Below are 17922 nucleotides of genomic sequence, written 5' to 3'. Positions count from 1 at the left end.
TTTGACCTTTAAGACGTGAGTCCCTGGGTGACCTCAGCGGTTCCCCGCGACCGAGCTGTGAGCCCAGCGGAGCCTCTTCTGCCGCTTTGTCCCCAAACCCGGGCGGGGGGCACCCTCTGGGCCTGCGCACAGGAGGTGCCGGCCCCAGCCCCTCAGCTGCCCCAGCCCCTCAGCTGCCCCAGCAGGTGGGACCCGCGTCCTGCTCCTGCGCTGTCCCCGTCCACGTGCAGGTCACAGGGTCCGCCCGGGGCCTCAGGGAGAAAGCATCTATTTTTAACTGCAGGGCAGACCCCTCCCCGACCTCCCTCTGGGGCAGCTGGGAGGTGCCCGGGGTCCACAGAGCTGGGGACGCTCCGGCCCAGCCCTCAGGCTCCCCCCACCCTCCCAGGCCCAGCAGGCCCGGCCCCCCACGCTCGAGGGACACAGGACAGGGAAGCCTCCTTCCCCTGGGGATGGCCACCCCCCTCCCAACCCTCCCCGCCGCCCTGCTGGGCCAGGGCAGGAAGACAGTCTCTCTGGGAATGTGTTCCCACCACTGACTCTCAGCTCGGTCACCCCTCTCTGGGCCTTCCTTCCTCCTTGTACAGAACAGATGTTAAAGGGTTCACCCCCCGCCCTTTCACACCCTGCGGCCTCTGCCGGGCGCTGGGGAATGGGCTCCCTGTAGGAGAGGGAAAGGGAGGCTGATTTGGTTTGTTTTAAACCAGAGACTGAGTGAAATGGGAGCTGAAAGGTTGACCTGAAGGGGGCGGAGCTGAGATTTGAACAGGGGTGGGGTGGGGTGGGGGAGGGGTGTGTGTGTGCTGGACCCCGACCTGGGAGTTGGGCTCCTGGATGCTGTTCTGAGCAGCCAGGTCTGCCTCTGTGGGACTCGGTCAAGGACAGACCCACAGGCTGGGCCCTCACCCCTCCACCTGGAAGGAACAGGCCACGGGATCGGGCAGCACCGGCCCGCCAGCCCTCCACACAGCTCTGCAAGGCGGCCTCGGGTGTGAGCCTGACCTCTGACCCCAGTGCTCCCCACGGGCCCAGGGCGTGCCGCCGGGTCAGTGCAGTCTTGCCTCCCCTCCTCCCGCTACAGGCAAGTGACCCAAACTCTGGCTGGCCTTTCACCCCTCCGGCTGGGCCCTCACCCCTCCTGCTGGGCCCTCACCCCTCCAGCTGGGTCCTCACCCCTCCGGCTGGGCCCTCACCCCTCCGGCTGGGCCCTCACCCCTCCAGCTGGGTCCTCACCCCTGGGCTGGGCCCTCACCCCTACGGCTGGGCCGTCACCCCTCCAACTGGGTCCTCACCCCTGAGCTAGGTCCCTCACCTCTCCGGCTGGGTCCCTCACCCCTCCAGCTGGGTCCCTCACCCCTCCGGCTGGGCCCTCACCCCTCCAACTGGGTCCTCACCCCTGGGCTGGGCCCTCACCCCTCCGGCTGGGCCCTCACCCCCCCTGCTGGGCCCCTCACCCCTCCGGCTGGGCCCTCACCCCTCCGGCTGGGCCCTCACCCCTCCGGCTGGGTCCCTCACCCCTCCGGCTGCGCCCTCACCCCTCCGGCTGGGTCCCTCACCCCTCCGGCTGGGCCCTCACCCCTCCGGCTGGGCCCTCACCCCTCCGGCTGGGCCCCTCACCCCTCCGGCTGGGCCCCTCACCCCTCCGGCTGGGTCCCTCACCCCTCCAGCTGGGCCCTCACCCCTGGCTGGGCACAGCCTTTCCTGGAATCGGCTGTTGCAGCTGCAGGGACAGGAGTTCAGGGCAAGGTCACAGCTCCTCATTCTCCCGTCGCTGCCCTGGGGCTGGGACAGTGAAGGGCCGGCTGGGCTGCGAGGGGAAGGGCTGGGGGGCCAGGAGGGCACTGGGGAGGCAGGGGGCCTGACTCTTGGGCATCTGGGCAGCAGCATCCTGGGGGGGCGGGACGAGGGGCTGGGACGTAGAGGGAGGCAGGGGACCCACACCCAGCAGGGAGGGGTCAGAGGCCACGCAGCCCCATGGCCTGGCATCTGCTTGGGCCTCCCCGCCCCCTCCCAGAGCTCACTAACCCGGGTTCCCTCTGCGACTCGGGGCCCGGGTGCGCAGTCTCCAGCTTTGCGGGTCCCCAGGAGTCCGAGGCGCCCTCTGCCCCGGGCAGGAGCCCCGTCCATGGTAAACGGAGGCAGAGAGCTCTCGGAGGACAGACAGCGTCACCCCAGAGCGGGCGCCTCTGGCTGCCTCGGGCGGGAAGGCGCTGGGAAGGCAGACGACACTGACATTTGGGGTGTAATGTGACGGAGGCGCAGCCTTTTAAAGGCAAGAACCACTGATCTAGCTGCGCTGCATGCAATATTCAGTGTTTTGTTCACTTGTCTAATTGGATTAAAATATTTAGCTCCCTTTAGGATCTGGATTGTGAAGTTAGGTTGCAAAATGGAATGTCTCACTGGGGAAGCAGCAGCGGAGCAAATGCACCCGAGCGATACGAGATTCGGTTTCTCTTCTCCCAGGAGCTCACCCGGAGGTGGTTCGCTCTAGGACCGTGGTCGGCAAACTGCGGCTCGGGAGCCACATGCGGCTCTTTGGCCCCTTGAGTGTGGCTCTTCCACAAAATACCACGGCCTGGGCGAGTCTATTTTGAAGAAGTGGCGTTAGAAGAAGTTTAAAAAAATTTGGCTCTCCAAAGAAATTTCAATTGTTGTACTGTTGGTATTTGGCTCTGTGGACTGAGTTTGCCGACCACTGATCTAGGACAAAGGGAACCGCAAGCAGCAGGCGAGGTGAGCGCAGACGAGCCGAGTGAGCTTTTCCAGAACAAGGACGCGCGGGGCCTTTAGTTTCAACGCGACAAGGGGAAGTGAGACCTGCCCTGCGAGTCGCGGGGCGGGGGCGTCTGTGTGTCCCGGGCCCTCGTGTGGGGAGCGGCGCGAGGGTCGCGTGTCATCTGTGCGAACTCGCAGGCGGCGGGAGCTGGTGACATTTGAGCTGCATATGTTCGAGTGTGTTTTTAAAAAAACAGGGAAGTCACTTCGGTTGACAGTGTCTCGTACACAGTTTTGAAAGAATCAGGGCAAACTTTAACAGAGTCAGTTTTTATTTGAAAAATATTTTCTGGGAATGTATCAGTGTTTATTTTTGAGGCTGACAATTCGGGTGAAAATCCGGGTGAAAACAAAGAAACAACAATTTGGTGGAAATCAAATTGTTTGTTTTCATCTATTTGGAACTCTTTCCAAAAACTCCTGGTTCAGGAGGCGGCGTGTGCGTTGCTTTTATTCGGTGTATTTGCTGGTGGATCCGAGCACCATCTGCCTGGCAGGTCGCTCACCTCACAGAAGCGCCTCCATCAGCGCCAGGCGACCCCGGGGCCAGGGTAGGACCCTGCAAACGTGCGACACCTCCGGCTCCCAGCGAGCTGCCCCCTCCCTCGGCTTCAGGTCACACACCAGCCTCTGGGTCTCTGCGTCCGGCTGGCTTTTCACGAGTCCTTTGGTGTAAGATCATGTCCGTGATTTTGAATATAATCACATATGGCTGTTGGGTCCGCACACAAGTTTAAATCAAATTAGAACTTGAATTCGCTGCCAAGAATGCTCGGAGCGTCGTGGGGCCAGGTGATTAGTCACGGGCACGTCGGAGGGGGCTGAGGGAACTCTCCCCGACGGACCCACAGCCGGTCGCGACGGCAGATCAGCCAGAGCCACGTCCACCCCCACGTCAATGTGTAAACAAATGGCTCGTCTTGACCTGCCCGGCCGGGTGGCTCAGTGGTTGAACAACCACCTACGAGCCAGGAGGTCACGGCTTGATTCCCGGTCAGGCCGTGTGCCCGGGTGTCAGGCTCAGTCTCTAGTGTGGGGCGTGCAGGAGGCAGCGGATCAGTGGTTCTCTCTTATCAGTGATGTTTCTATCTCCCCCTTCCTCTCTGAAATCAATAAAAATAGAGAAATTAAAAATATAAAATAACCCCGGCTGTAAGCCGGCCTCTGGGTGGACGGGCAGCTCCGCGCTTTCCCGCTCTCAGATGTCCCTCTCCCCACGAGAGTCCCCTTTCCCTGCCAGCTGGCACCCGCCTCGGACAGATGTCAGAGCCCCGGGCGCTGGTCACAGACCCCTGACCCGGCTCCCAGCTGTCAGGCCTCGCCGCCGAGGCTCCCGGGGCCCAGGTTCCTCCCCAGACACGAGGCGGAGGGGTCGGAGCCAGGCTGGGCTCCTGCTGCGGCCCCCCTTCTCCTCCAGGACCAGGAGAGCCTCTCGTGACATTTTCAAAGCCCTTTTCCAGAAGCCCCTCCACCCCGAGAGGCAGGCGCTTAATCAGGCCAGTGTCCCCCGTCAGTACCACTCCAGGGGCAAGTCCATAGTGCGCTCCGCTGAGGAACCCAAGCCTGCTCACCCTCCGGCCGTGCAGTGACCTTGAACTGTGAGCCCCTGGCCGCTCGGACCAGCCCGGCTCACCCCACAGCCGCGGCTCAGGGCCCTGGGAATCCGCCAGGCTGGGGTGCACATTCCAGAACTCAGCAGGAGCAACTGAGAATGAGAGCCTTTTCACCAGGCTGGTGGCTTCCTGTCGGAGGCCAGAGGCCAGCCCGAGCTCTGTCACCCACTTCAGGGCACGGGGCTGGGGACGGGGGACAAATCAGGAGGTGACCCCGCTCAGAGCAGCTGCCCCGGCCAGAACACACCCTCTGTTGGGTGCGAGGCGGACAGACGGTCGGAGTCTGACGCGCAGAAGGAAGGAACTGGACGCAGCAGGCCAAAGAAATGCCAGCTTCCTTCTCTCTTCTCCCCAAGCTGGTGAGGCCCCCTGAGAAGCCGGAAGGCACAGGCCCGAGGACCCAGCAGCGAGGGGACATGCTCCCCGCTCCGCCCCTGTAAGCGATGGTGCCTCAGTGGCGCCTTTTGGCCGCGAGAACTCCCAGGGCCCTGAACCGCGGCTGTGGGGTGAGCCAGGCTGTTCCGAGCGGCCAGGGGCTCACAGTTCAAGTTCACTGCACGGCCGGAGGGCGAGCAGGCCTTGGGTTCCTCCGCAGAGAGCGTCAGGCCTGGGTCCCGGCCTCCCCTGCTCACCATGCCTGTGGCAAACGCCAGCAGCTCCCCCTCGGGTCGTGCCCCCGTCTGAGCGCCCCATGTCACACGTGCGTCTTCAAGACCCTTCGGAGGCCGGCCAGCCGGCCGGAGCAGAGCCAGGATGCTCAAGTCACTCGTGTGCTCCGGCCAGGGAAGAAAGACTGCGTGCTTTTCTGAGGATTTTCTAAGGTTTGGGGTTTTTTCTCTAAGTATTCAATTTGGCAGAGATCAGGCTTCCAGGCGCCGATGGTCCAGGGTGGGATCTGAGTGCTGCGGGCAGGCAGAGGGGGAGTTGGAGGGCAAACCCCGATGTGACCATGATGTGGCCCAGAACGGAGAGAAGAGGCCCCCCAACCCCCTTCTTGGGCAGCTTGAGAGGCCGGGGGACTCGCTCATGCCCGCGTCCCAGTCCCCCTGTTAGGGGCAGAGTAGACTATTGGGGTCCAGCCCTGCTTACAAGAGATACTGACCAGGCCCTGCTAACCACGGGTGCTGTGCTCTGATTACAGAAGGCACCTCCTAGCCTGGCTGGCAGTTGCTCGTGGGACCCGGGGGCTCACCTGGGAACACGGCCCATCCTCCCCGAACAGGGATCTGCTTTTCTCATGGGAACATGAACCACCTGCTGCAGACCCGGTGCCCTGACCTTTGGCCACCACCAGCCAGGGCTCAGCCAGCCCGGTTCCGGCAGGAAGAGGGGCGGAGCGGGGAGCGTGTCACCTCACTGCTGGTTCCACAGGCCGGTGCCTTCCCTGGGGGAAGGAGAGAGAGAAGGAAACCCTGACGTTTCCTTTGCCTGCCGGGGACAATCCCACTTCCCCTTTGAGCTGGGCTGGGCTGACACCCACTGTGCAGATGGGGAAACTGAGGCTACAGGAGACATCAGACTTGCTCAGGCCCTCACCACCAGGACACGGTCCGGCATCATTCTGTTCTCCGCGCCTGTAAACACTTCCGAGGTTCCTAAACCTGTGTCCTCCGGAGTGACCCACACGGCGTGTGACAAGGCAGGCTCCTGGGCCCTGGATTCTATGTCCCTTGTGTCCTTTTTTTTTTTTTTATTCTCACCGGAGGGTTTATTTTTTAAATATATTCTTACTGATGTCAGAGAGGAAGGGAAAGAGGGAGAGAGAAACATCAATGAAGAAGAGAGACTCATGGATCGGCTGCCTCCTGCAGGCCCCACACTGGGGACTGAGCCTGCAACCCGGCATGAGCCCTGACCGGGACTCGAACCGTGACCTCCTGGACCATAGTTTGACGCTCCACCACGGAGCCACGCCGGCCGGACTATCTTACTGATTTTAGAGAGAGAGGAAGGGAGAGAGAAAGTAGCATCAATGTGCGAGAGAAACATCGTTCAGCTGTGTCCCATACATACCCCAACTGGGATGGAACCTGAAACCTGGGTGTGTCCCTGACCAGGACTGGAACCCACAACCTTCTGATGTTTGGGACGATGCTCCAACCACTGAGCCACCTGGCAGGACGGCGTGTGTTTCTTCACCAGCATCTCAGCTGACCGTGGAGGGTGGCCTGTGCACAGCCTCAGTGGCACGGTGGTGGTTGGGCGGGGGGGGGAAAGGTGAGTCCTGGTGTGTCCTGGTCCCAGGCTCAGGTCAGGGACTGGCATGGGTGCTGGGTGACGGGGGAGGGTGTCACTATGTGGGGAACAAATGAGTACTTTGCAGAGGGATCTGGTGGGCCGAGCGGGAAAACCACTCAGAGGGTGGTGGCTCCCAGACACCCGTTCGGCACACGGTCATTCTGAAAGGACGAGGAGAGACAATTTCTCCTCCTCTCTTTCCAGATGCGTTTTCCCATGAATCACGCCGAGCACGGGGGTGTGACGTCCCCCGGGGATTCGTGGGACCTGGGTGCACCCCTGACTGCAGGCCGAGGCCACGAGGACACCTCAGGATCCTAACAAACCGCTGGGGGCGGAAAGCCCGGCCTCTGGACAGAGAGCAGCGATTTAGAAAAAAGGGTTTCTGCGCTCCCAGCTCCCCTGCCCACACTTCCCCCCTCCTCCCAGCGGGTCCCGGGGCCAACCCAACAGGGAACCTGGGCTGCGGACTCAGACTCGGGCTCCACGGCAGTGTCCCTGCTTGCTGGCTGGCTGTGCTTGTGTGAGCCTCAGTTTCCCTATCTGTAAAATGGAGCCGATACTCCATGCTGCAGGGCAAAGGGAGTTATGCCTGTCTCACCTGTCCCCGTGCCAGGCCTCTGCGGGCATCCACACCTCACTCCCTCTGTTCTTGGGCACCCAGCACGGGGTGCCACTGTCTCCATTTTTTGTCTTTTGGGGACACATGAAGCAAGTAATTCTTTTTCTGCATCTTTGATTCTTTAGTAAATGTTGTGTTTGTTTAAAAATGGCTTTGCCTGGCTGTTTTGGCTCTGTGGCTGGAGCGGCGGCCTGAGGACCGAGCGGTCGTGGGTTCGATTCCCGGTCAAGGGCACCTCCCTCCATGGCAGGTTCCCCGGCCCTGGTCAGGGCCCTGCAGGAGGCAACCAACCGATGTGCCTCTCATGTCGATGTCTCTCTCTCTCCCTCCCTCCCTTCTACTCTCTCTAGAAATCAATGGAAAAAATATCCTTGTGGGAGGATTTTTTAAAAAGGCTTTATAAAAGGGCTTTTATAACCCATCCATCCCCCCAAAATCTTAGCTCGATGATCAGTCAGGTAATTTAGGACAAGATTTGTGCATTCCACTCAATGACTCCCCTAACCGGGAGCACCCCCATTTCCTCACCCAATCCAGGCGGTGCACATACAATCCGGGGGCCCTTCACAGCTGACTCCCGCAGCCCTGGCAGAGGTGCCTGCCTGGATCTGCTCAGCACGTGGCGTGGCTCCTGCATTCTGGGCCTAGGCTCCAGCACAGCTTCAGCTCCCTAAAGAGGCCGGGCCTGTGCCCCCCACATGTCCCTGTGTCCCCCACTGTGCCAGCACAGCCTCCAGGATCTCCCTCCTGGCTTATTAGCTGAGCAGAGTGATCACTGATAAAACGCAGCTGTGAATCGGGAACAAGACAAAGAGCCACGTGCAGACCCCAGCAGGTGGGTGGATCCATCCTGAAGACACCCCCCCCCCCACCACACACACACACACACACAGGGAGGAGTGTGCAGGATACCAGGGGTCTCAGGACCCTGAGGACCCCCCCACCAGCGCGGGGTGTGCATGTACCTAGGATCTCAGCCCCCCCCGAGAACCCCCGCCAACACGGGGTGTGCGTTACCTAGGCTCTCAGTCCCCTGGAGGGCCCCCCAGGACTCCCCCAGAACGGGGTGTGCGTTACCTGGGCTCACAGCTCCCCCCCAGGACCCCCCCCCCCAGCGCAGGGTGTGTGTTAGCTGGGCTCTCAGCCCCCCGAGGACCCCCCAGTGCAGGGTGTATGTTACCTGGGCTCTCAACGCCACCCCCCAGGACCCCCCCGCCCCCCCCAGTGCGGGGTGTGTGTTACCTGGGCTCTCAGCCCCCCGAGGACCCCCCAGTGCGGGGTGTGTGTTACCTGGGCTCTCAGCCTCCCCAGGACCCCCCTCCCCAGCGTGGGGTGTGTTACCTGGGCTCTCAGCCCCCCCCCAGGACCCCCCCGCCCACCAGCGCGGGGTGTGTGTTAGCTGGGCTCTCAGCCCCCCGAGGACCCCCCAGTGCGGGGTGTATGTTACCTGGGCTCTCAGCCCCCCGAGGACACCCCAGTGCGGGGTGTGTGTTACCTGTGCTCTCAGCCTCCCCAGGACCCCCCTCCCCAGCGTGGGGTGTGTTACCTGGGCTCTCAGCCCCACCCCCAGGACCCCCCCGCCCACCAGCGCGGGGTGTGCGTTACCTGGGCTCTCAGCCCCCCGAGGACCCCCCAGTGTGGGGTGTGTGTTACCTGGGCTCTCAGCCCCCCGAGGACCCCCCAGTGTGGGGTGTGTGTTACCTGTGCTCTCAGCCTCCCCAGGCCCCCCCTCCCCAGCGTGGGGTGTGTTACCTGGGCTCTCAGCCCCCCCCCCAGGACCCCCCCCCCCCCCAGCGCGGGATGTGCGTTACCTGGGCTCTCAGCCGCTCCACCTCCTCCGACAGGCTCTGCCTCTCTTGCAGGAGCTCGTTCTGCTGGCTGAGCAGCTGCACCAGTTGCTGGGCGGTGGCCTGGCTGTGCTGGCCCAGCTGCTGCAGCCTGGGGAGACGGAGACCAGGGAGTCAGACACGGCCTGAGCCCTGTGGGCCGGGTCTGAGGGCGGCCTGGCCGGGACCCTGAGGGTGAGGCCTCAGCCGGAGGGGCCGGGGAGGGCATGGGGTCATCGAGGGGAACGGTCCCACGTGTGAAGGCATCAGCAGCCCTCAGGACCAGGGACACACAGGTAAGGCCGATGAGGAGAAGGGCGAGCACCTTACACCCAGAGGTCAAAGGCCAGGGCCTGATGCCTCCACGGGCAACTGGAACCACCCCCACCCCCCCCACCCCACCCCCGGCAGACATCAGCCGCTGGGCAGCGGCGAGGAAGGCGGACGCACTGGGCTGAGGGTTCCCATTACTCATCACCCAGTCAATCACTGGTGCCTCGCTGACCAGATGTCTTAGAGACCCTAAATCTGTCCCCCTGCTGACGGCTCCGCTCCGGGCTCCCCCATTCACTCCACCACGTGCTCCTTTGTCACAGACGCTTCCTGTCCGGCCGCAGCGCAGCCCGGGCCGGAGGCCGCGGGGAGTCAGGTGGGACGGGGAGCCGGCACCCCGCTCTGAAGACCTGGCTTCCCAGGCCTCTGACGGTCACAGCGGCCAGGGGCACCACAGTGACATCAGCTTGTATTTTCACGCACACACACACACACACACACGCACATGCACACATGCACACGCGCACACACGCGCACATACAGGGTTTTGAAAGCTTGGGACGCATTTCAAGCTCCAGGCTCCGTGTCCAACACTGAGGCAAGGACCCCAGAGCCTGTTGTGCAGACACCGGCCTTTCGGGAGCTCTGAGCAGAATCCAGCCCCACCCCCCCACCCCGTGTCCGGGAACTGAAGGGGTGCCCACTTGGGGTGCTCTACTGAAACACACGCCCTGGGCGGCCGGGGACTCACACCGCGGCTGTCTCCCGAGGAGGAGGCTTCCGTGGCTCATACCCCAGTGGGTTAATGACACACGGACGTCACTGCTGCACCCACAGGCTGGGTTCCCGTCGGGCTCACCCCGTTCACAGCCCGCTGCCCCGCACTGCGCCCCCTTTAACATGTAGCAGGAGCAGCACGTAGTGAGCATGGCCCAGACCGTGAGACCCTTGTCGGTCTCACACCAGGACGGGACCGGGCCTCAGGTGGGCAGGCGCCCTCACGAAGGACACAGCCTCTGGGAAACCTAGCAACAGGCGGCCCTTCAGTCAGCCCACCCCCCCGCACTCTCCTGAGGAACAGACACCCCCAGAGGGGGGACCGTCAGCACAGCGCATGCTCACACAGCCCTGGGACCAGGGTCCGGGCCTGGCTGGCCCCGCCCACCGGCCTCCTCTCCCCTGGCTCTGGAGGAGGAGAGTGAGGCCCAGGGCAGGAGCCTATGCTGAGCGAAACGAGCCCTTCAGAGAGAGACAAGTATCACACGATCTCACTCCTGTGTGGAATCTAATGGACACCATAAACTGATGAGCAAAATGGACCCAGAGACATGGGAGCATGGAGCAGACTGGAATCTCAGAGGGAAGGTGGGGGGTGGGAAGAGATCAACCAGAGAACCTGTGTGCATCTATGCATACGCACACACAAACACGCACGGAGGGCCGGGGAGGGCATGGGGTCATCGAGGGGAACGGTCATCGAGGGGAACGGTCCCACGTGTGAAAGGCCATCAGCAGCCCTCAGGACCAGGGACACACAGGTAAGGCCGATGAGCAGAAGGGCGAGCACCTTACACCCAGAGGTCAAAGGCCAGGGCCTGATGCCTCCACGGGCAACTGGAACCACCCCCACCCCCCCCACACCACCGCCGGCAGACATCAGCCGGCTGGGCAGCGGCGAGGAGGGCAGACACACTGGGCTGAGGGTTCCCATTATGTATACACTGCATATATTTTGTATGTATCACATATGGGTGATATGTGATACATACAAAATATGTATAACCCAGGGACACAGACAGTAGGGTGGTGGGGGTGTGTGTGGGGGGCGGGCTGGTAGAGGTCAATGGGGAAAAGGGCGATACATGTAATACTTTCAACAATAAAGATTTCTTTAAGAAGGACCACAGGCCGGCGCAGTCCCTCCTTCCTGTGTCTGCGGCTGTGCAGGGCTGGCTCGGTGCTCCTCACCCCCAGCCTGGGCTGCCGTCAGACCGGCCCCCGCTCCTGGGGTCAGGCTGGGGCGGAGCCCCCCAGCACCGTACGGGGCACAGTCACCTCCCCTCTTCTCCGTCACCCTCCCCCTGCTCTTGGGTGGAGACAAAACCTTTCCCCTGGTGAAGCCTGGCCTGTGGCTTTGGGAAGGCCAATCTGCCCCCTGCCCGCCCCCGCCACACCGTCGGGTGGGGACAGCGTGTCCTGGGAGCACAGTCTCCAAACCACGCAGCTCGCATCGGACCAGAGAGAGGCTCCGTCCGCACAGCAGGAAAGAGGCGGAATCATCGCGTTTCCGAGCACAATCCCCATGGGCCCTTCTCTCCCAAGACCCGTCTCTCATCTCCGCTACAGGCAGGTACCCCCCCCTTTCCCAGAGACCCCTTGGTGCCCAGGGGAGCTGAGTGAGGCCAGGCCCAGCGGGCAGAGGCCATCCCCACCCATGAAGCACCTGTGCCTGTCGGCCAGTCCCCGGGACACGACACGTCTAGACCCCTTGCACCCCAGGCTGGGCGCACCGGCCTGACCACAGGGCCCTTTCCCCAGGACCTGCGCGCACACCCGGGCAGAGCTGGGGAGTCTTGGGGGAGAAGAGCAGCTGCGCCCATTCTGGGGCAGAGCTCCCCAGGAGTCACAGGCCTGCAGGGCAGCGGTTTCCATGGGAACCAGCTGTGTTTCTCAAGCCCAGGATGCAGATGCAAGGAAAGGCACTGGTGTGTGTGCAGGCCCGGACCTCCCCGCTGGTCCAACGCGGTCTGCCCCACACACCCCGCAGGTGCGATCAGAACCAACGTGGTTTGAAATACTCCGAGAGGACACGGAGCAAGCGGCGAGGCAGCCGACAACTCTGCGGAGCCGAGCGGGCTGGGGAAGTAGCTCCTGCAAAACAGAAGCCGTGCACGCAGCCAGCTCTGGTCCTATCTGCAGACACTCATTTGCTATGAATACTGTGAAAGCAAGTGAATACATATATTCAAATTTTTTTATGTTGTATGTGATACATACAAAATGTATGCAGTGTATACATAAGTTATGAGGTGCAATCGCCAAGTGAACACTGTGAACCCGGTACCAGAACTGTGGGCCACTCCCTACAGATCTGTCTCCAGGCCAGACCCCTGTACCCCCACAGCCCCAGAGGTGGCCAGTGTCCTCATTAATATGTATATATGTACACACACACATACACAAATACATATATGTACATATACATACATACATACATACATATCTATACTTAGAATAGAGTGATATGCAAATTGGTCTGGGACACCGTCACATAACAACCGAACAGCAGGAGGGTGGGGCAGCGAGCTACAAGCAGTGGAGGGCTACAGGAGGGCGGTGGGTGGTGCAGCTACTCATGCACGGATACGTGTACAGGGCCACTAGTGTGTATATATACACACATACACACACACACACATAAACACACACACATATATATACTAGAGGCCCGGTGCATAAAAATTCATGCACTGGAGGGGGGAGTCCCTCAGTCCAGCCTGCCCCCTCTCACAGTCCAGGAGCCCTCAGGGGCAAGAGGCAACTCAGCAATCAGGGGAAGGCGATGCCCCCATCACACCTTTGCTGCTGCCACTGCCGGCAGCGCAAGCCTCAGCCGGCCCTGGTTACCTCTGGCCTGCCCTGGGCGGCTGGGCAGCTGACATCCGAGGCTTGCCAGCGCCTCAGCCCAGTCACCCCTAACTGCCCTCCCTTGCCAGCCTGGTCCCCCCAAACTGCCCTCCCCTGCAGGCCTGGTCCCCCGCAACTGCCCTTCCCTGCTGGCCTGATCACCCACAACTGCCCTCCCCTGCTGGCCATCTTGTGGCGGCCATCCTGTGTCCACATGGGGGCGACCATCTTTGTGTTGGATGGTCAATTTGCATATTACCTCTTTATTATATAGGATATATATACACACACTAGTATATCCTCACCCAAGGATATGTTTTTGTTGTTAATCCTTACCCGAGGATATTTTTTTCCATTGACCCTTAGGGAATGGAAGGGAGGGGTAGAGACAGAGAGAAACATCAATGACAGAGAGACACATGGACTGGCTGTCTCCCACAGGCTCCCCGCCCGGGGCTGGGCATTGAGCCTGCAACCCAGGTACATTCCCTCGACTGGAATCGAACCTGTGACCCTTCCGTCCAAGGGGCCAACACTCCACCACTGTGCCCCCCGGCTAGGGGAACTCACAACCTTGGTATACAGGATGCCACGCCAACCTGCTGAGATGCCCGGCCAGGGCCCTCAAACGTGTGTTTTTGATTAGAGTTTTATTCACCCTACAATGTCACCGGGGAGCTTCCTACAGTCTGCTGTTGGTATAGACACTTTTTTGGGGGGAGGGGCGGTTGTAGTAAAACGCCTTTTGGTTTCAGACCGGAGCTCGTCCCTGTGGTCGCTGTGGCCACAGTAAAGGCTTCCTCCTCCCCTGCTTAGCCATGTCCTCCAAGTGCTCAGGCACAGCTCCCCTGGCTGAGGCCTCCTGATGGCAGGGAAGACCATTTTTCCAACAACGTGTGGGTTTAAAAGGTGCAGATACTCTGACTGTAAAACATGCACTCAGCCCCCTATTCCAGTGGTCGGCAAACTCATTAGTCAACAGAGCCAAATATCAACAGTACCACGATTGAAACTTCTTTTGAGAGCCAAATTTTTTAAACTTAAACTACATAGGTAGGTACATTGTTATTAACTTAATAAGGGTACGTGGTATTTTGTGGAAGAGCCACACTCAAGGGGCCAAAGAGCCGCAGTTTGCCGACCACTGCCCTATTCCCAGGAGCATGCTCTAGCATTTACTGAGCACTTGCACGGGGCAGGGGGCGTCGCAAGCATTTTACACTCATGAACTGATTTAATCCTCCTAACAATACTGAACAGCAGGCATCATCTGCATCATCATCATCCCCATCATTTCTTGCAGGAGAAAAGCAAGGCCTGGAGAAGTGAGTCATTTCCCCAAGCGCAGGCAACGGGAAGGGGGAGCTCACCAAGCCACCATGGCACCCCCCGCCCCCCTGGGTCCCTCTCACATGGCTGGGACCACCCTACTCACCTGTTTCCCAGGTGTCTTCTCCCTTTCCATCCACTCCACTCAGCTTCTGGCTCAGTAGATCAGGCCCCTATACCTTCCGAACCTCTCCGTGCCCATCCTTTCCCCCCACTCCCCCTCGCTCCCATCCACACTTCCTGTCGGCCCCTCCCACAGAACTAGGGATTTCTTAGACGGGCCCTGGTTCAGCTGTCCATCTCCAGCTCTTAGCAAGGTGCCTGGCTATTAGACCATGCTGGAATAAACGTGTCAGAAGTGATTCTGATGAACTCTCAAGTTCATGAGCCACTGGTACGCGGTAACTCACAATACTAACCACACCCCCCCGATGAGGTGTTCTGGGGAAGAACTGATTTGTGTGGCTCCAATTGTGATCATCAAAACAGCCCGGTGCCTAAATGAGAACACCCCTGGTGGACTCCGAAGTCCCGCTGTCCGTCAGGGGAACGCCAGCGAACCAGGTGATCATCTCGAATCTCAGTTTCCGCCCGGATGCAATGAGAGGATGCGCTGGAGCTGGGGTCTGCACACTTCACACCCCAGGCCAGACCCAGCCTGGCCCACTGCCTGCTTTTGTCCCGTCTGCCAGTTAAGGATGGTTTTTACACTCTGGCCGGTTTGGCTCAGTGGATAGAGCATCGGCTGGCAGACCGAAGGGTCCCGGGTTCGATTCCAGTCAAGGGCATGTACCTGGGTTGCAGGCTTCCCCGCTCCTCCCCGGCCCTGGTTGGAGCTCAAGAAGGAAGCAACCAATCGATGTGTTTCTCTCACATCGATGTTTCTCTCTGTCTTTCTCTCTCTCTCCTCCACTCTCTCTAAAAAAATCAATGGAAAAATATACTCGGATGAGGATTAAACAAAATAAAAATAAAAAAAAACACACACAAAAGAATGGTTTCTACATGTTTTCACTGATTGAAGAAAATGAAAGAATATTTGGGACATGAATGGTCTAAGAAACTCAACACTCAGTGCCCCTCCATAAACTTCCACGAGACACAGCTTTGCTTCTGCACTTCACCGCGGAGCTGAGCGGCTGCGACAGGGACCATCTGGCCACCGAGGCTAACATATTTGTTATCTGACCCTTTAGGGAACAAACTTGCCAGGCTCTGGGCTGGAAGAGGACTAAGCTCTCTGTCAGCTGCAAACTTCAATCCCGTGACTTGACAGGAATGGCCACTGTCCCTGCCTTCAAGCACCGACAGCTATCTCGCCATCACCACACACCTCGGTCGTCCAGGCGGACGGCTGAAAACCCAATTACTCTAATTACTGCTCCCGGTAATTAATTTTGGCGAACAAGCCGCATTCATTCCAAGTTGTATACTTGGTCCCGGTACTCAAGAGTGGCTGCTGCGTCTTACAGAACCCCGCCTCGCTCAGGTGGTCACACAGAACCAGCATGAAGAAGGCATGTGCTTCGGACCCTGGCACACATTCCAGCCAGCCAGCCTCACTTCGCCTTTTGCACTCGGATGCCGAGTGTGACTCGACACGGTTAGCATTAGAATAAAGGAATCGAGAAAAGCAAGCGAGTGCAAAGGCTTAGAGAAGGGGGCGGCTTCAATGGCCGGCCAGCCAGTTGCATTTCCTTCGCCCAAATCCACCCTATTCAGTCATGATTTCAATAGTCCTTCACTCTAAGGATCATGCAATTCAGGGAGAATTTACAGTTCTTTTTTTTTTTTTTTTTTTAAGATTTATTTCTTTGGCTAATGATCTGTTTAGGTCTCCCAGTTGCTTTTTCTCCTCACCCGAAGGCATGGAGAGAGAGAGAGAGAGAGAGAGAGAGAGAGAGGGAGGTAGGTGAGGAACATCAACTGGATGCCTTTCTAATGCTCCCAGACTGGGGATCAAACCCAGGTGTGTGCCCTGACCTGGAATCGAACCAGCAACCGTTGGGTGCATGGGAGAACGCTCAGCCAGCTGAGCGATTGGGGCCGGGCGAGGATTTACATTTCCCAAGAAGAGAACTGACATTCCTGCGCTGCCCCTTTAATTTTTCGTCCTCCCATTTCCAGTCCGCCACGGCTGCCTGTGGGAGAACAGAAGGGGCCTAGCAGGGGCAGGACTGGGGAGAGACCCCCTGCTCTTGACCCCCAATCCAGTGCTGTTTGCAGCATTTCAAGATCCTTTTTAAAAAAGACATGACTCCTGTCCCATAGGACCGTGGTCGGCAAACTGGGGCTCGCGAGCCACATGCGGCTCTTGGGCCCCTTGAGTGTGGCTCTTCCACAAAATACCACGGCCTGGGTGAGGCTATGTTGAAGAAGTGGCGTTAGAAGAAGTTTAAGTTTAAAAAACTTGGCTCTCCAAAGAAATTTCAATCGTTGTACTGTTGATATTTGGCTCTGCTGACTCATGAGTTTGCCGACCACTGGCCTAGGAGTTGTAGGCAAGGCCCTTGACGGGCAGGACACTGGCCAAGTCCCCGGGAAACGCGTGCACAGAACCGTGTTTGAGGCCTGGGGGGTGTGGGGAGGAGGACGTCCCCAGACGGGGCCTCTGACCCTCGCTCAGGGAAGGGAACCCGTTTGGGTGGTTTTTGTTCTTTTTTAACTCCCACTCGACGCTGCCCGCGTTCCGTGAAGGCCAGTAACAATGCTATTTGCATTCATTGCTACAAAAGTGTCTAAACACTCGGTTTCGGTTCTCATGCTGGTGCGGACCAGTGTGAGGACTCCTGGGGGGGAGGGGGACCATACTCACCTGGTCCCCAGACTGGCGTGGCAGGGACGCAGACACGTGAGGGTGCAGGCACGGGGGGCCGGAGCTCCAGCACCGGCGTGGGGGACCAGGGCTGGCGGCTCCCCAGGCCCCAGCGCCCACGGGGACAGCGCCAGGGCGCGGAGGCAGGGCCTGAAGCCTCTGACAGGGTCCGAGGCTCCGCCATAGACCAACTGCTTAACATGGAGCTTCAGAGGGAACCGGAAATGAGCCGGAGCTCCACCCTCGTGCATGTGGGAATTCTGCTGCAGGGCTACCTGGTTCTCTTAAAGGGCAAGCGCGGCCTCGCCCAGGCTGAGCTCCGGACACCCTGGGAGGGCTGGGCACGGGTAAAGGAGCCTGGCACAGATCGCAGGGGACATGCTGAGAATCGCAGACTCTGAAGAACCCAGGAGCCCCATGGCCTTGGCCTCAGTGACCTTGAACCAGCTTTCTTAAGGCAAAAGCAGCGTCTTGGAGAGCACAGCCCCGCCCCTCCCGGCGACTGCCCTGTGATTCTCATTATCGGTCTCATGACCAACAGCCTTCAGCTTCCAGGGAACCGCCTACACCTGGCCCCACCCGCACCTGTCCGGCTGGGTACTCTGACTGACCTTCACAGAGACATCCATATCCCGCTCCCCCTACCCTGCCCCGCCCCCCATGGCATTTTGGCCTCAGCCGTTCTGCTCGCAGATGTGACAATAAATTTATGATTCTGTACCCCTTTTGGCCTCGTGCGTTCCTCCTTCAGCGACCCTCACAGATTTATCGTTCATTCTCTCTATTGATCTATCTATTTAC

The 17922-nt window shown here is 59.8% G+C and overlaps 1 protein-coding gene across 5 annotated transcripts in view; it reads right to left on the bottom strand.

The window, feature by feature from the left end:
- Positions 1-17922, bottom strand: part of SDCCAG8 (SHH signaling and ciliogenesis regulator SDCCAG8) — a 209596-nt gene that overhangs the window by 5210 nt on the left and 186464 nt on the right. For 4 of the 5 annotated variants that reach the window (XM_054713026.1, XM_054713028.1, XM_054713029.1 and 1 more), the window contains one exon: positions 9063-9189. In XM_054713026.1, coding sequence (XP_054569001.1) covers positions 9063-9189 — 127 coding nt within the window. Of the gene's footprint in view, positions 1-6174; positions 6322-9062; positions 9190-17922 lie in introns of those variants that run through there. The other variant, XM_054713027.1, reaches the window with a different exon arrangement.

This window comes from Eptesicus fuscus, chromosome 24, assembly GCF_027574615.1.
Source record: "Eptesicus fuscus isolate TK198812 chromosome 24, DD_ASM_mEF_20220401, whole genome shotgun sequence".
Lineage (NCBI taxonomy): Eukaryota > Metazoa > Chordata > Mammalia > Chiroptera > Vespertilionidae > Eptesicus > Eptesicus fuscus.
Note: the sequence above shows the minus strand (reverse complement) of the source record. Positions and strands in the feature narration are given on the sequence as shown.